General features: G+C 42.0%; 1 protein-coding gene across 1 annotated transcript; it reads right to left on the bottom strand.

The window, feature by feature from the left end:
- Positions 1–246: 246 nt before the first annotated feature.
- On the bottom strand, positions 247–13,221 carry LOC139578268 (transcription factor MafK-like). The gene is made up of 3 exons (XM_071405663.1): positions 13,090–13,221; positions 2,802–2,879; positions 247–2,711 (listed from the first exon to the last, which is right to left on the bottom strand). Exons 2-3 carry the CDS (start codon positions 2,844–2,846, stop codon positions 2,274–2,276), a joined length of 483 nt encoding a protein of 160 aa, XP_071261764.1. The 5' UTR covers positions 2,847–2,879; positions 13,090–13,221; the 3' UTR covers positions 247–2,273.

Raw genomic sequence — 13,221 nt, 5'->3', positions numbered from 1 at the left:
ACCCAATCCACCTACTCTAAAACAGTCGTGACTGTAAACACAGACAGCCTAATTTGCAGACTAGCCGAGGGTAGCTTGCAGGTAATAATTATGAACTGACCTTAAAAAGACACAAATACAACTATAAAGTCAGCAGAATAGATTCCTTATGATTTAATTGATGCTATAGATAATAATTGAACTATCCTGCTGAGATAGGCCAGTAAATAAGAATAATTTTACGTCAGAGGACGATTACAAGATCACACCACTCCCAGGTATTTAATATCCCTATAATAAAGCAAAAATTATAGAAAAATACACACATATAAAAACATGGGAATTAAGGTGTAATAACAAATATACCAAATGAAAAAACAACATGAGAATGATAAGAGCACAGCAATGGCCCTGCCTGAAATAGCAGAGAGCCATGCAGCAGCAAAGTCCCCTTTAGTGCTCTTTACAGCTAAGAAACAGGGGAAGAGGAAAAGTCATGTCCACTGGGGTAAGAGAAAACCTTGACAATAGCCAACTCTAGACTTCACTCGTGACTAACTTGGACAAGTGCTGAAATGCAAGAACTATAGATTCTAGATAATCATCTAGAACTGAAACTTATAACCTTCAAAAAGCATACTCAACCTGTGCTTGTTTATGGGTAACATTTGAAGCTAATGTGCCATTGGATTTGGTCATGACACCATTCCTAGAGGTTTTTTTCTTGAGTTTTATGCCGGGATTCCTCTTACCCAAGAGTCTGTGTCAAAAGCATTTATGTTCAATGTCTACTGTTTCAGAGTTACCAACACCGGCAGCACCACTTTCAGACGACCCAACAGTAGGAATGATTTCTAAGAGGACGGAGTTCTCAATGCAAAGTGACAGGAGGCAGTTGAGAGCTTCAATTGTCCTTCTCTTGCATTGAAACTAAAATGCTCTAGCTTAAGTCTGTAATATACAGGAATCCATTGAATTGCATTTCATTTGTCAAGGCAGCTCCCATTATCACTACATCCAATATGGATTACCTACCATGAAATATGGCATAGCATGGAGAGGAAAGCTCAGAGGCAAAAGATCATAGGTAAGTGCTTGTCTTAATAACATAAAATAAACATGCCACCCTTGGCAATAGTTATACACTGGCTGCAACTTTAGCAATTCTGGGATAGACCACAAACTATGATCAGCATCATACAATCTCCCATTGCTAAAGTAATACCAGAATGGACTGCGGTATTTCCCAAAAAGATGCTTCAGGTGTCCTATGATTTTAGATGTAAATTTGCAGCTATATGATTTTTAACATTTGCAAAGCAAGTGATTTTGGTACTTTTACACTGTGATCTAACAGTTTCATAGTAAGTGCCGTTCAATGATCTGTAAATTTGTCTGACGTAGCCTAATTTGTATTTTACTTGTACCGTAGATTTAGTTCCTCACAGCTGTAAGGAGGATAACCCATGAGTATATTTGTATTATTTTATGTAGGCTATGCTATAATGCTATATACCTGCAAGTGTAATCTACAGTCTAAACCAGATAAAAGTTTTCCACTGTCAAAAGGGCCTGGTTCATCCAGCTAAACATGCTTGGTCAGTTATCAAATATATATTGTTTTTTAACGGTTTTCAAGCTGCCCTTGAAATTGGAATATAAAAGCTTAAAATATTGAACATACTGTATGAGAGTGACAAAAAATTGAATATTACTGAGAGATCATTCCTAGATCAGTTTAAGGCAAAAGCTTCAAAACCTCAATTTTCATTGAGACATTAGTATATGCTCTCGTATACAGAAGAATGAAGGCTTTTAGGCTTAGATCACCGTTTTTTTTGGTTATTTTAAATATTCATAATGTATTAATACGGTAATTATTACAATAATATATTACTTTATACTCTGTAAATGCAAGATACCACAGGCATCAGAGCTGTCTCAGACCAGTGCTGCCATCACGGGGTATAATATCAAGTATCCACTCACACTGTAGTATGAGCTAATCTCTGCCATCAGTCAGAGAGGCCCAATGCCCTGCCGGTGCTGGGGAGGTTGTAGCACAGTGCACAGACAATGTAGATTATGTACAGTATGTGAGAGAAAGAAAGTAGAGAATGAATGCAGCATCATGTTGTTTTCATCACACAGAGCTAGTGGCCACCCCACCCCCTCAGTCGAATTACTGAGCTTCCTCTCAGCATGGGTCGGGTGCCATTGGTTTCAGGCTGGATCGGGTCGGAACCAGTAAGGACCAGGCGGGACGGGGAGATGAGAGCCCAGTCCTGTCAGCACTAGGAGGGGGCTGAGAAGGAGGTTGGGCTGGAGTTGTGGTTGTTAGTAGACTTGATGATGGTGATAACACTGGTGGTGGCCACCTTGCCTGGTGAGAGAGGCCCGCAGGTGACAGTCCGGGCGAAGCACTGCAGGGCCTCATACTTGGCGCGTAGGGCGTCCAGCTTCAGCCTCATGCTGGCGTTCTCCTGGGCCAACTTGTTTACCTCGTGCTGCAGCTCCTGCTTCTGCCTCTCCAGCTCCTCCTTCTGGGTGACCCGCTTGATGCGGCAGCTGGCGGCGTAGCCGCGGTTCTTCAGGGTCCTCCGCCGCTGCTTCAGCCGCACCACGTCCTCCTTGGTCAGCCCGCGCAGGTGTGTGTTGAGCTCGCGCACCGACATGGCCACCAGCTCGTCATCACTGAGGGCCGGAGCATTCTCACCCACCTCCTTCTTAACCTGCAACAGAGACAGCCATTGATGAGAGTCTGGACCTTTCCTGAACTCATCATTCACATTAAAATATACAGTTTACGAATACAAAATTACCTTTAAAGTCTTGTTTGCTTTAAACTGAGTCGTCATACCCTGCATGCATAAACTGGCCAGAATCCCACAGACGTCACACTGCAAAACAAAGAAGGGAAAATTGTGATTGGAATAAAAAAAAATGTATTCCAATTTATTTGCATACATAATATAGTGTTTTCGTTGTGAAATTAAAGTGTCGGTTATGAGTGTAGCCAAGTTCAGATACAGCCATCCTAAGAAGCCACTCCCCTTTCCCAAGAAATCTATTGAAGAGATCCCACAACAACATTCCTGAGTTAGTTACCTCATATGTAACCAGCTCAATAGATTCTCTAGTAACAGAGACTGCCAGCAGAGGTCAGCATCACACTGAAAGATGATAATGAATACACAGACTGTTGGGCAAACCTGTTTACTTGCTGCTGTAGGGAGGGCCCTCACAATGTAGTTCACTAGACCGTAGCAAGACCGCAACAATAGAAACAGGTCAGCTATCACCACGCAGCTTTGTCTTAGCCCTCTGCTTAGAAACTGGGCATGGGCTATTTTGGTCAAAGTTGTTTTTAGAAAAAGGCCTATCTGAACACTACAGTGAAACGCATGCCGTTGAGACTGCCGCCATGGCCAAAAAGAGAGAGAGACTGCTGTGTGCCTGACTGTGAATAAAATCCCACATTCTCCCAAGGCTCCATTTCAGCACCCTGACTTGCTCCCTAGGCTACGGCTGCCATGGAAACGCCCTGCAAATGGGTGTGAGAGTATAGTCACATGGTCATCCAAAGGGTAAACAAGTCTCATTCATAACCCTGTCATACACATGGTAGAGATTACAAGGGCAGGTCAGTTTGAAGAACTAAGTGAGGATCACCAATAGTTTAGGGAGTGTGTACAATAACAGTCTCATAAACTCTGAACATTGGCTCCTATTTTTCATTTCCCTCAGACCTAATGCATAGTCTCTTCCATTTAGATACAGTACTATTCAACCTAACATGGCCTACATTGACCCGTATGAGTGTCCTCTTTACAACACAGAACATATGCCAACAGTAAAATTACCCAACAAACACAAGCTAACATTTATGGTCATACTGAACTTTACAGTCCTGTAGATATGTGGGAAATTCCTGAAGACCGTGTGACAGGAATAGTTTCCCTTACAGTCATGGGTGTATATTTGTAGTGAGACAATGCACTATTTCATTTAGGACTTGTGTCTGCTTGTCCGGCTCGTATTACACTTGGCTTTCCTGAGCTGCTACATGCCCTTATTTAACGCTGTTGGATATATTTAGCTCACTGTGCTGCTGACACAAAATTATGCCAGCTAAACAATTTAGGTGAACATGTGATAAGCGATACCTCATTAAGAGGCCAAATATTCCATCCGGCGCTTTGAGCTGCACTTTCTCGAACAAGATACAACAACCCAAAGGGTGAGGTTTTAATGACTATTCCTTTAGGGAAGTTCATCTCATGCCCCTGGAAATAAATATAGATAGCTGATCACAGCAGTTTCTGACAGCTGTTGCTGGGTTGACCTTGTGTTGAAGAGCTGAAGTGGTTGCACTGTATCTACAATATAAATACTGTTCTTGCATCGAAAGTCTAAGTGGAAAGGGGCAGAATGCCAAGTGATTGGTCTGATGATAATGGAAGGTTCACTGGCTTTGGCACTGAAGCAGAACAGATCACTAATACGTTCTTAGTCATCCATCTGTTTTGCCTTTTGTAAAACCACACCGGAGGTACAGCCTATGCCTGGCCGCATGTTTCTGTAATGAAGGGATACATGAATGTGGAGTGTACACTCACACAATCCCAACTTGGAAAATAAACCAATAGATTCTTCTGTTTTGTGTGGATTTAAGAACCACATGTGATGGTTCACCGAACATGTTTTCATCTGATTACTTGTTTTGTCCATCCCCTTTGAACCTCATTTGAAATTCACTTGGGTTTTCAACTTAACTATAGGAAAAAGAGTAGAGAAAAGCATACAGCATTGCCTTATTTTGGCACATGTATGCAACTTTGAATCAAGCACTGCACAGCCAAAAATGTAAGACAATGTTCCAGCAAGTTGGCTGAAAGAGCCTTTTGAACTGTTGCATCAAGGGGAGACCCTGGGTAATATTCCGTGCGACTCGAATATCATGAAATGGGATGGGAAAAGGCCTCCCTCTCCATACACGGGGTGCTCAAGCTTTACAGCTCAGAGGCCACGTTGTTTCCTTCAAATTCCTTCTGCATGTGCTCCTCTCTGTTTTTGCAAATGGCACTAGGTCGAGCCCTTAAGGTCCCACTTTGCGGCTTTCCTTCTTCCTTAGAACAATTCAGTACCGCTATTGACTGTGCACATTTGACGGTCCTCCAGAAAACTATTTCCCTTTTCACCTTTTTGAGTGCTTCTACTCATGTCGGAGAAGACCTCAAAGTAAAGCCATAGAATGTGGCTGAAGTGTGGATAACACAACCACATTCCTGACTGAGCACACACACACACACAAAAGGAAAGAGACCCCAAGTTTCATTTGGGAGGATAAATGCATTCAGAATATGTCCTGTGTAATGCATCCATCTCTGGAAGGGGGGCTTAGTCTATTCAGATGTAAAGACATCGCTGTAAAATCTTCCAAATGTCTGAAATTCAGATGTGTCTCATATCGAAGTCTAACAGCCAGAATTAATCAAGTGTTGACGACTAACAGGGATACAGAGTAGTACTATCCCTAACCAAATAACTTAGTTAGACAACACTGTTAAGTTTTCATGATGAGAGAGGGAGCATTTACACATAAGGTGGTGGCTAAACAGATGGAAAATATAAAATATTTGCTGGCCACAGGAAAGGTCGGATGATTTCAGCGCCATATTTCATCAGCTCACGTTGTCCAGATCATGAGGAAATTACTCATCGTATCAAAGCACACAAGTCCAACTGACAACATTACTGTAGGCGCCGGATGCAGCCTACTGCTAATAATCACTGTTCTCTGCCCAATTGAACTCAATGACTTACTCAAAGCTTGAGCCAAGAACTAGGGCTATAGCTTTGCTAAAATACTCTAGAATGAGTTTTACTAAGGTGCATATTAAATCAGCACCACAGTATCAGCCCAGGCAGTAACCATTAATAATGGACGAATAACTGCCTATTTAAGCACTGATTGTGACCTGGCTAGAATAACAAACCAATAAACTGCAGGCCTGTTATGGTATTAGTCCAGAGACCATGTGTGAAATGTGACTCCATTTAGTTTTTGTCATTCAGACATCAGCTCAAATTCAAGTCTGTGTGCTTGGGTTATGACAGGTACTGCTCTGGGGCCCGACGTTTCGCTAAAATAAGGAGCACATCAAAGAGCTGAGTGCTCAGGTCCTAGTGATAGATGAAGTGTTGGCTTGTCTTGGCAGCTTGTTTTCCTTCTCTTTTCTATAAGTTTTGGAGTTTGGGTTTGGTGGAAAACAGATACGCTATGTTCCTCTGAGGAGAGAGAGCTTGATGGAGCTCCCCCCTGTTCAGAATGTCTCCTCTGTTTTCTCAGGGAGCTGGGGAGGAGAGCCTTCCTCCAGACTATGCTGTGGTGGTGCACTCTGCTCTGCACTCCAGCGCAGCACATTTGGAGGGATGTTATGTAAAGGAAATGGAGAGCATAGCCGAGCCATGAGTCATGCTGTTTACTGGTAAGAACTAGGACGAGCGGCAGGGAATCACACCCTCCCAAACTGACGTTTCCTGGAAAATCACGTTGTTCCGCAGGGCAGAAGGAAAAGTACAGGAAACGGCTGGCATAACCGGCGGAACTTTTTTGCGGAAAAGGGAGGAGAGGTAGATATTTGAGCGAAGCGACTTTCCAACTGGGGACATAGGGATTTAAAAGAATGTCAAGTATGCACACAACAAAGACAAACCTGTCCAGTTATTACCTAACTAAAGCCATTCCATAGTACACATTGAATAACAATGAAAACCAATGAGAAAAAAAAATACTATTACAGTTTCCAACTTCAAATAACAAAGGAGTTCAGGAGTCATTAATTCAATCCCGGCTCTCCATTAAGTTGTTAATATTCTTATTTAGTCTGGGTACCCAAATTCTCAGATGTAAAAGTGAGAAAGTTCAGGACATTTCTCCTTGTTTACTGTATACCACCTAATACCATAATTACAAAAACAAGGCACTTTACTCGAGACGATCCCTCCACACCCCAGACCACAGTGTGGCGAGAGCATTGGTCTGAGATCCAGGAAATCATCCAGAAAAGCAGGAATGGGCTGGGTGCAAATCCTGGTGGTTGGTACCACACAGGCACCTAAGGGGCACTTGTGGAGAGATGCCAATGTATATCTCTCCATGCTTCAGTGTAAACTTGTTAATGGGACTGTTAAACTGTACATGTAATACAGTACTGTAAATATTTTGGTTGTCTGTCATGTCTATGTAATTCTTATGACACGGTCTTTGTCTCTAGAAATAAATTATCAGAACACATAGTAAGGAAATGAAGTTAAACGTTTCACAGTTCAAAGGAACTTTACACAAAAATATCTGACTTTGGTTTCCTTTTGAGTCATACCTTTTCACTAACCACAGTCATTTCACAACACACTGCAAAACCCACAATGAGTACTGCGGGTTCTCTTCCACCCCCTGAACACTCAATACTATGAAAACTGTGAGCATCATTAACCATTACGAGTATGTATACACCATATTGTCATGCTGAAATATTGGGTAGGGAAGTGAGAGAGCAGAAGATGATAGGCCCTCTCTTTCCTCCTCCAGACATCACATTGGAAACCAAGCCACATATTAACCTCATAACAGAGCATGGATATGATGCACTTGGTGTGGGAGGTCGTCACCACCACATATACAGTTGAAGTCAGACGTTTACATACTGAGTTTAAATGTATTTGGCTAAGGTGTATCCCAGTTCCTGACATCTAATCCTAGTAAAAGATTCCCTGTTTTAGGTAAGTTAGAATCACCACTTTATTTTAAAGAATGTGAAATGTCAGAATAATAGTAGAGAGAATTATTTATTTCAGCTTTTATTTCTTTCATCACATTTCCAGTGGGTCAGAAGTTTACATACACTCAATTAGTATTTGGTAGCATTGCCTTTAAATTGTTTAACTTAGGTCAAACGTCTCAGGTAGCCTTCCACAAGCTTCCCACAATAAGTTGGGTGAATTTTGGCCCATTCCTCCTGACAGAGCTGGTGTAACTGAGTCAGGTTTGTAGGCCTCCTTGCTCGCACACGCTTTTTCAGTTCTGCCCACAAATTTTCTATGGGATTGAAGTCAGGGCTTTGTGATGGCCACTCCAATACCTTGACTTTGTTGTCCTTAAGCCATTTTGCCACAACTTTGGAAGTATGCTTGGGGTCATTGTCCATTTGGAAGACCCATTTGCGACCAAGCTTTAACTTCCTGACTAATGTCTTGAGATGTTGCTTCAATAAATCCACGTAATTTCCCCCCCTCATGAAGCCATCTATTTTGTGAAGTGCACCAGTCCCTCCTTCAGCAAAGCACACCAACAACATGATGTTGCCACCCCTGTGCTTCACGGTTGGGATGGTTTTCTTCGGCTTGCAAGCCTCCCCCTTTTTCCTCCAAACATAACGATGGTCATTATGGCCAAACAGTTCTATTTCAGACCAGAGGACATTTCTCCAAAAAGTACAATCTTTGTCCCCATGTGCAGTTGCAAACTATAGTCTCTTTTTTATGGCAGTTTTGGAGCAGTGGCTTCTTCCTTGCTAAGCGGCCTTTCAGGTTATGTCAAAGGACTCGTTTTACTGTGGATATAGATACTTTTGTACACGTTTCCTCCAGCATCTTCACAAGGTCCTTTGCTGTTGTTCTGGGATTGATTTGCACTTGTCGCACCAAAGTACGTTCATCTCTAGGAGACAGAATGTGTCTTCTTCCTGAGCGGTATGGCGGCTGCGTGGTCCCATGGTGTTTATACTTGCGTACTATTGTTTGTACAGATGAACGTGGTACTTTCAGGCATTTGGAAATTGCTCCCAAGGATGAACCAGACTTGTGGAGGTCTTCAATTCTTTTTCTGAGGTCGTGGCTGATTTCTTTTGATGTTCCCATGATGTCAAGCAAAGAGGGTCTGAGTTTGAAGGTAGGCCTTGAAATACATCCACAGGTACACCTCTAATTGACTCAAATGATGTCAATTAGCCTAACAGAAGCTTCTAAAGGCATGGCATCATTTTCTGGAATTTTCCAAGCTGTTTAAAAGCACAGTCAACTTAGTGTATGTGAACTTCTGACCCACTGGAATTGTGATACAGTGAATTATAAGTGAATAATCTGTCTGTAAACAATTGTTGGAAAAATTTATTGTGTCATGCACAAAGTAGATGTCCTAACTGACTTGCCAAAACTATAGTTTGTTAACAAGAAATTTGTGGAGTGGTTAAAAACCGAGTTGTAATGACTCCAACCTCAGTGTATGTAAACTTCCGACTTCAACTGTACCTCATCAACAGTGACTCAGGGCATAGGCAGCCTCTTAGACGAGATTTCAAGGCCCTCATACAATGTGGAAAGTTTTGGATGAGAAAGGACTACTCTCATATTTTCCACATAAATCACAATGACAGTAAAGGTCAAATGTCCAAGAATATGATCCCAGTCTGGAGACATGCAATCAGCACCAAAATATGAAATTGATAAGGATATCTTCTCTTTGTTTATTCTATAAAGCTGAGCAATGGGACGAGGCAGAGAAGAAAAAAAATCAGCATAGCAACAAGCGTTTTTTTGTGTGCGTGTCATCTAAAAATTATTGCTTTGACAGCAGGCCCGTAGATTCAATTTCATATTGGCCTGTGACACTGCGGCTTCCAAAAGAGATTCTGCTGAACCAGGGCCAACTATGGCACTCTCTCCTCTCTCTACTGTCAAACCAGGGTATAGGATAAAGACTGAAATCACTGATAGAGCACTAACAATTTGTCTTTGGGAATGTCTAGAGTAGTATTCAATCGGACACAGCACCACACTAGACAGATAAAGTGCCTTCAGAAAGTATTCATATCCCTTGACTTATTCCAAATATGTCGTCTTACAGCCTGAATTCAAAATGGATTCGATTTTTTTCCCCCTCACCCATTTACGCACAATAGCCCCTAGTGGCAACATGATACGGAAAAGTTCAAGAACTTTGAAAGTTTCTCCAAGTGCAGTCGCAAAACCATCAAGCACCATGATGAAACTGGTTCTCATGAGGACCACCACAGTAAAGGAAGGGCACTGCGTTCATCCACCTCTGGCCTGCTCGCCTCCCTACCTCTGAGGAAGTACAGTTGCCGCTCAGCCAAGTCAAAACTGTTCGCTGCTCTAGCACCCCAATGGTGGAACAAACTCCCTCACGACGACAGGTCAGCGGAGTCGATCACCACCTTCCGGAGACACCTGAAACCCCACCTCTTTAAGGAATACCTAGGATAGGATAAAGTAATCCTTCTAACCCCCCCCCCCCCCTTAAAAGAGTTAGATGCACTATTGTAAAGTGGTTGTTCCACTGGATATCATAAGGTGAATGCACCAATTTGTAAGTCGCTCTGGATAAGAGCGTCTGCTAAATGACTTAAATGTAAAATGTAAATGGAAGACCCAGAGTTACCTCTGCGGTAGAGGATAAATTAACTTGAGTTATCAGCCTCAGAAATCGGCAATTAACTGCACCTCAGATTGCAGCCCCCCAAAAAATGCTTCACAGAGTTCAAGTGACAGACATCGCAAGATCAACTGTTCAGAGGAGACTGTGTGAATCAGGCTATCATGGTCGAATTGCTGCAAAGAAACCACTAAAAGGACACCAAAAAGAAGAAGGGACTTGCTTGGGCCAAGAAACACGAGCAATGGACATTAGACCAGTGGAAATCTGTCCCTTGGTCTGATGAGTCCAAATTTGAGATTTTTGGTTCTGACCGCCGTGTCTTTGTGAGGCACACAGTAGGTGAACGGATGATCTCCTCGTGTGTGGTTCCCACCATGAAGCATGGAGGAGATGGTGTGATGGTGCTTTGCTGGTGACAATGTCAGTGATTTATTTAGAATTCAAGGCACACTTAACCAGCATGGCTACCACAGCATTCTGCAGCTATACGCCATCCCATCTGGTTTGCGCTTAGTGGGACTATCACTTGTTTTCCAACAGGACAATTACCCAAAACACACCTCCAGGCTGTGACTATTTGACCAAGGAGAGTGATGGAGTGCTGCATCAGATGACCTGGCCTCCACAATTGAGATCGTTTGGGATGAGTTGTACCACAGAGTGGAGCAGCCAACAAGTGTTCAGCATGTGGGAACTCCTTCAAGACTGTTGAAAAAGCATGCCAGGTGAAGCTGGTTGAGAGAATGCCAAGAGTGTGCAAAGCTGTCATCAAGGCAAAGGGTGGCTACTTTGAAGAATCTACAATATATTTTTATGCTTAACACTTTTTTGGTTACTACATGATTCCATGTGTGTCATTTCATAGTTAGTAAAAATAGTTTTCATTTTTTTTTTTACTTGAATGAGTAGGGGTGTCCCAACTGTTTACTGGTACTGTAAGTATGCACACCCCTAAATACATTTGTAAAAGCACCTTTGTCTGTCAGCGATTACAGCTGTGTCTTTCTGGGTAAGTCTCTAAAGCCTTGTTCACACTGCTGGATTTAATGCTCAAATCATTTGTGTTCAGACAGCAGTCAGTGGCTACACTTGTTGTCATAATACCGACGGGTGTGTGCACAGTGGTGTAGGCTGATTGATGGTGGTGCTCATGCTTCCCATCACTCTGAAGTTATAACTGTGTAAATCTCTCTAGGACAAGGTGACTTATCAATATATTTGCCTATATTTACCCCCCCCCCCCCCAAAATGCCCCCGTGCACAAAGCGAGGGCCATTCAGAAATGGTTTGTCAAGATTGGTGTGGAAGAACTTCACTCACTTGCACAGAGCCCTGACCTCAACCCCATTGAACACCTTTGGGATGAATTGTAACGCTGACTGCAAGCCAGGCCTAATCGCCCAACCTCACTAATGCTCTTGTAGCTGAATGGAAGCAAGCCTTCGCAGAAGAGTGGAGACGGTTATAGTAGCAAAAGGAGGACCAACTTCATATTAATGCCCATGATTTTGGAATGAGATGTTCGACGAGCAGATGTCCACATACTTTTGTAGTGTATTTAGGCATGCCATAACAAGACATTTCAGCTTTTCATTTTTACTTAACTTGTAAACATAAAAAAAACATAATTCAAATGTAACCCTTTTACCAAAGAGCACCATCTGTCTTTGCTATTCTGTCTACCAAAATATACTAATGCGTACCTTTGCAGCGCAAACATAATTCCACTTTGACATTATGGGGCATTGTGTGTAGTTGGCCTGTGAAATCTCAATGTAATTCATTTTAAATTCAGGCTTTAACAACAAAATGTGGTCAAGGGTGTGAATACTTTCTGAAGGCACTGTATATTGCAGATTCTATATAATAAACTGAACATAAACCTAACTTCTACAGTATATACTACATTTAAGGAGAATAAAAACTGCCATACTTGCTGAAAATTACAGTAGCCCACACACTTAAGGGCCTTGATATAGGAAAACAAGCAAATCGTAGAATTTATCATGTGTGAAGCAGAGGCAACGTTTTAGAACTCGTCTCCATTACTGTTGTCTCCATTACTGTTGTCCCCTTTACTATCCTCCTGGTGGTCTATCCCCACACCATGCCCTTTGACTCAGATTTCTAAAACCCAGACCACGTGTTGTTTCCTTACGTCGTAAATATAAAGTAGGCTACCGTATGCTATGTGGACAACGATATAGATACAGTAATTAATCGAAGATCTCTGAAAATACTACACTTATTCAAGTTATTAAGAGGCAGAAGTAAAACATATTACCCTTCAAAATATTACGATTGGTAAATAGATGGAATAAAAAATAAATATAAACAATGCAGAAAAACACGATTTGTTAAATTGGTACATTTTAACAACTTCAAGAGTGAAATAAATTAATTCCAGGCGTTACACTACTCCAACACGTGTCCATATTGCAGAAAAATTATTGCAAATAACCATAAACCTTTGTAAACTGTTTGACCAAGTACGATGACCAAGTACGTTGATAACATGTAAATTAAATGTTTGGTTAAGCCTGATCTTACTTGTTGATACATGCGTAAAATCGAATCTGTCACCGTGATAGCATCAGCAATTTTAGAGAGGAATGTCAAAACATCTCCCAGAAAAGCGCTCGTACTCTCACCTTATGAACGCGGATATTCTCCGTCTGCAAAGCGTAAAGCTTGTGAAGTTGCCGTCCTATACGGGTGGAAGTTACTTGTCGCAATTCTGAAAGGCGTCCAGTAGTCGAACCGAAATGTATCCCCGTACTAAA

The sequence above is a fragment of the Salvelinus alpinus genome, chromosome 1 (assembly GCF_045679555.1).
Source record: "Salvelinus alpinus chromosome 1, SLU_Salpinus.1, whole genome shotgun sequence".
In the NCBI taxonomy this organism is placed as follows: domain Eukaryota; kingdom Metazoa; phylum Chordata; class Actinopteri; order Salmoniformes; family Salmonidae; genus Salvelinus; species Salvelinus alpinus.
This window is presented reverse-complemented; position numbering and strand designations above follow the sequence as displayed.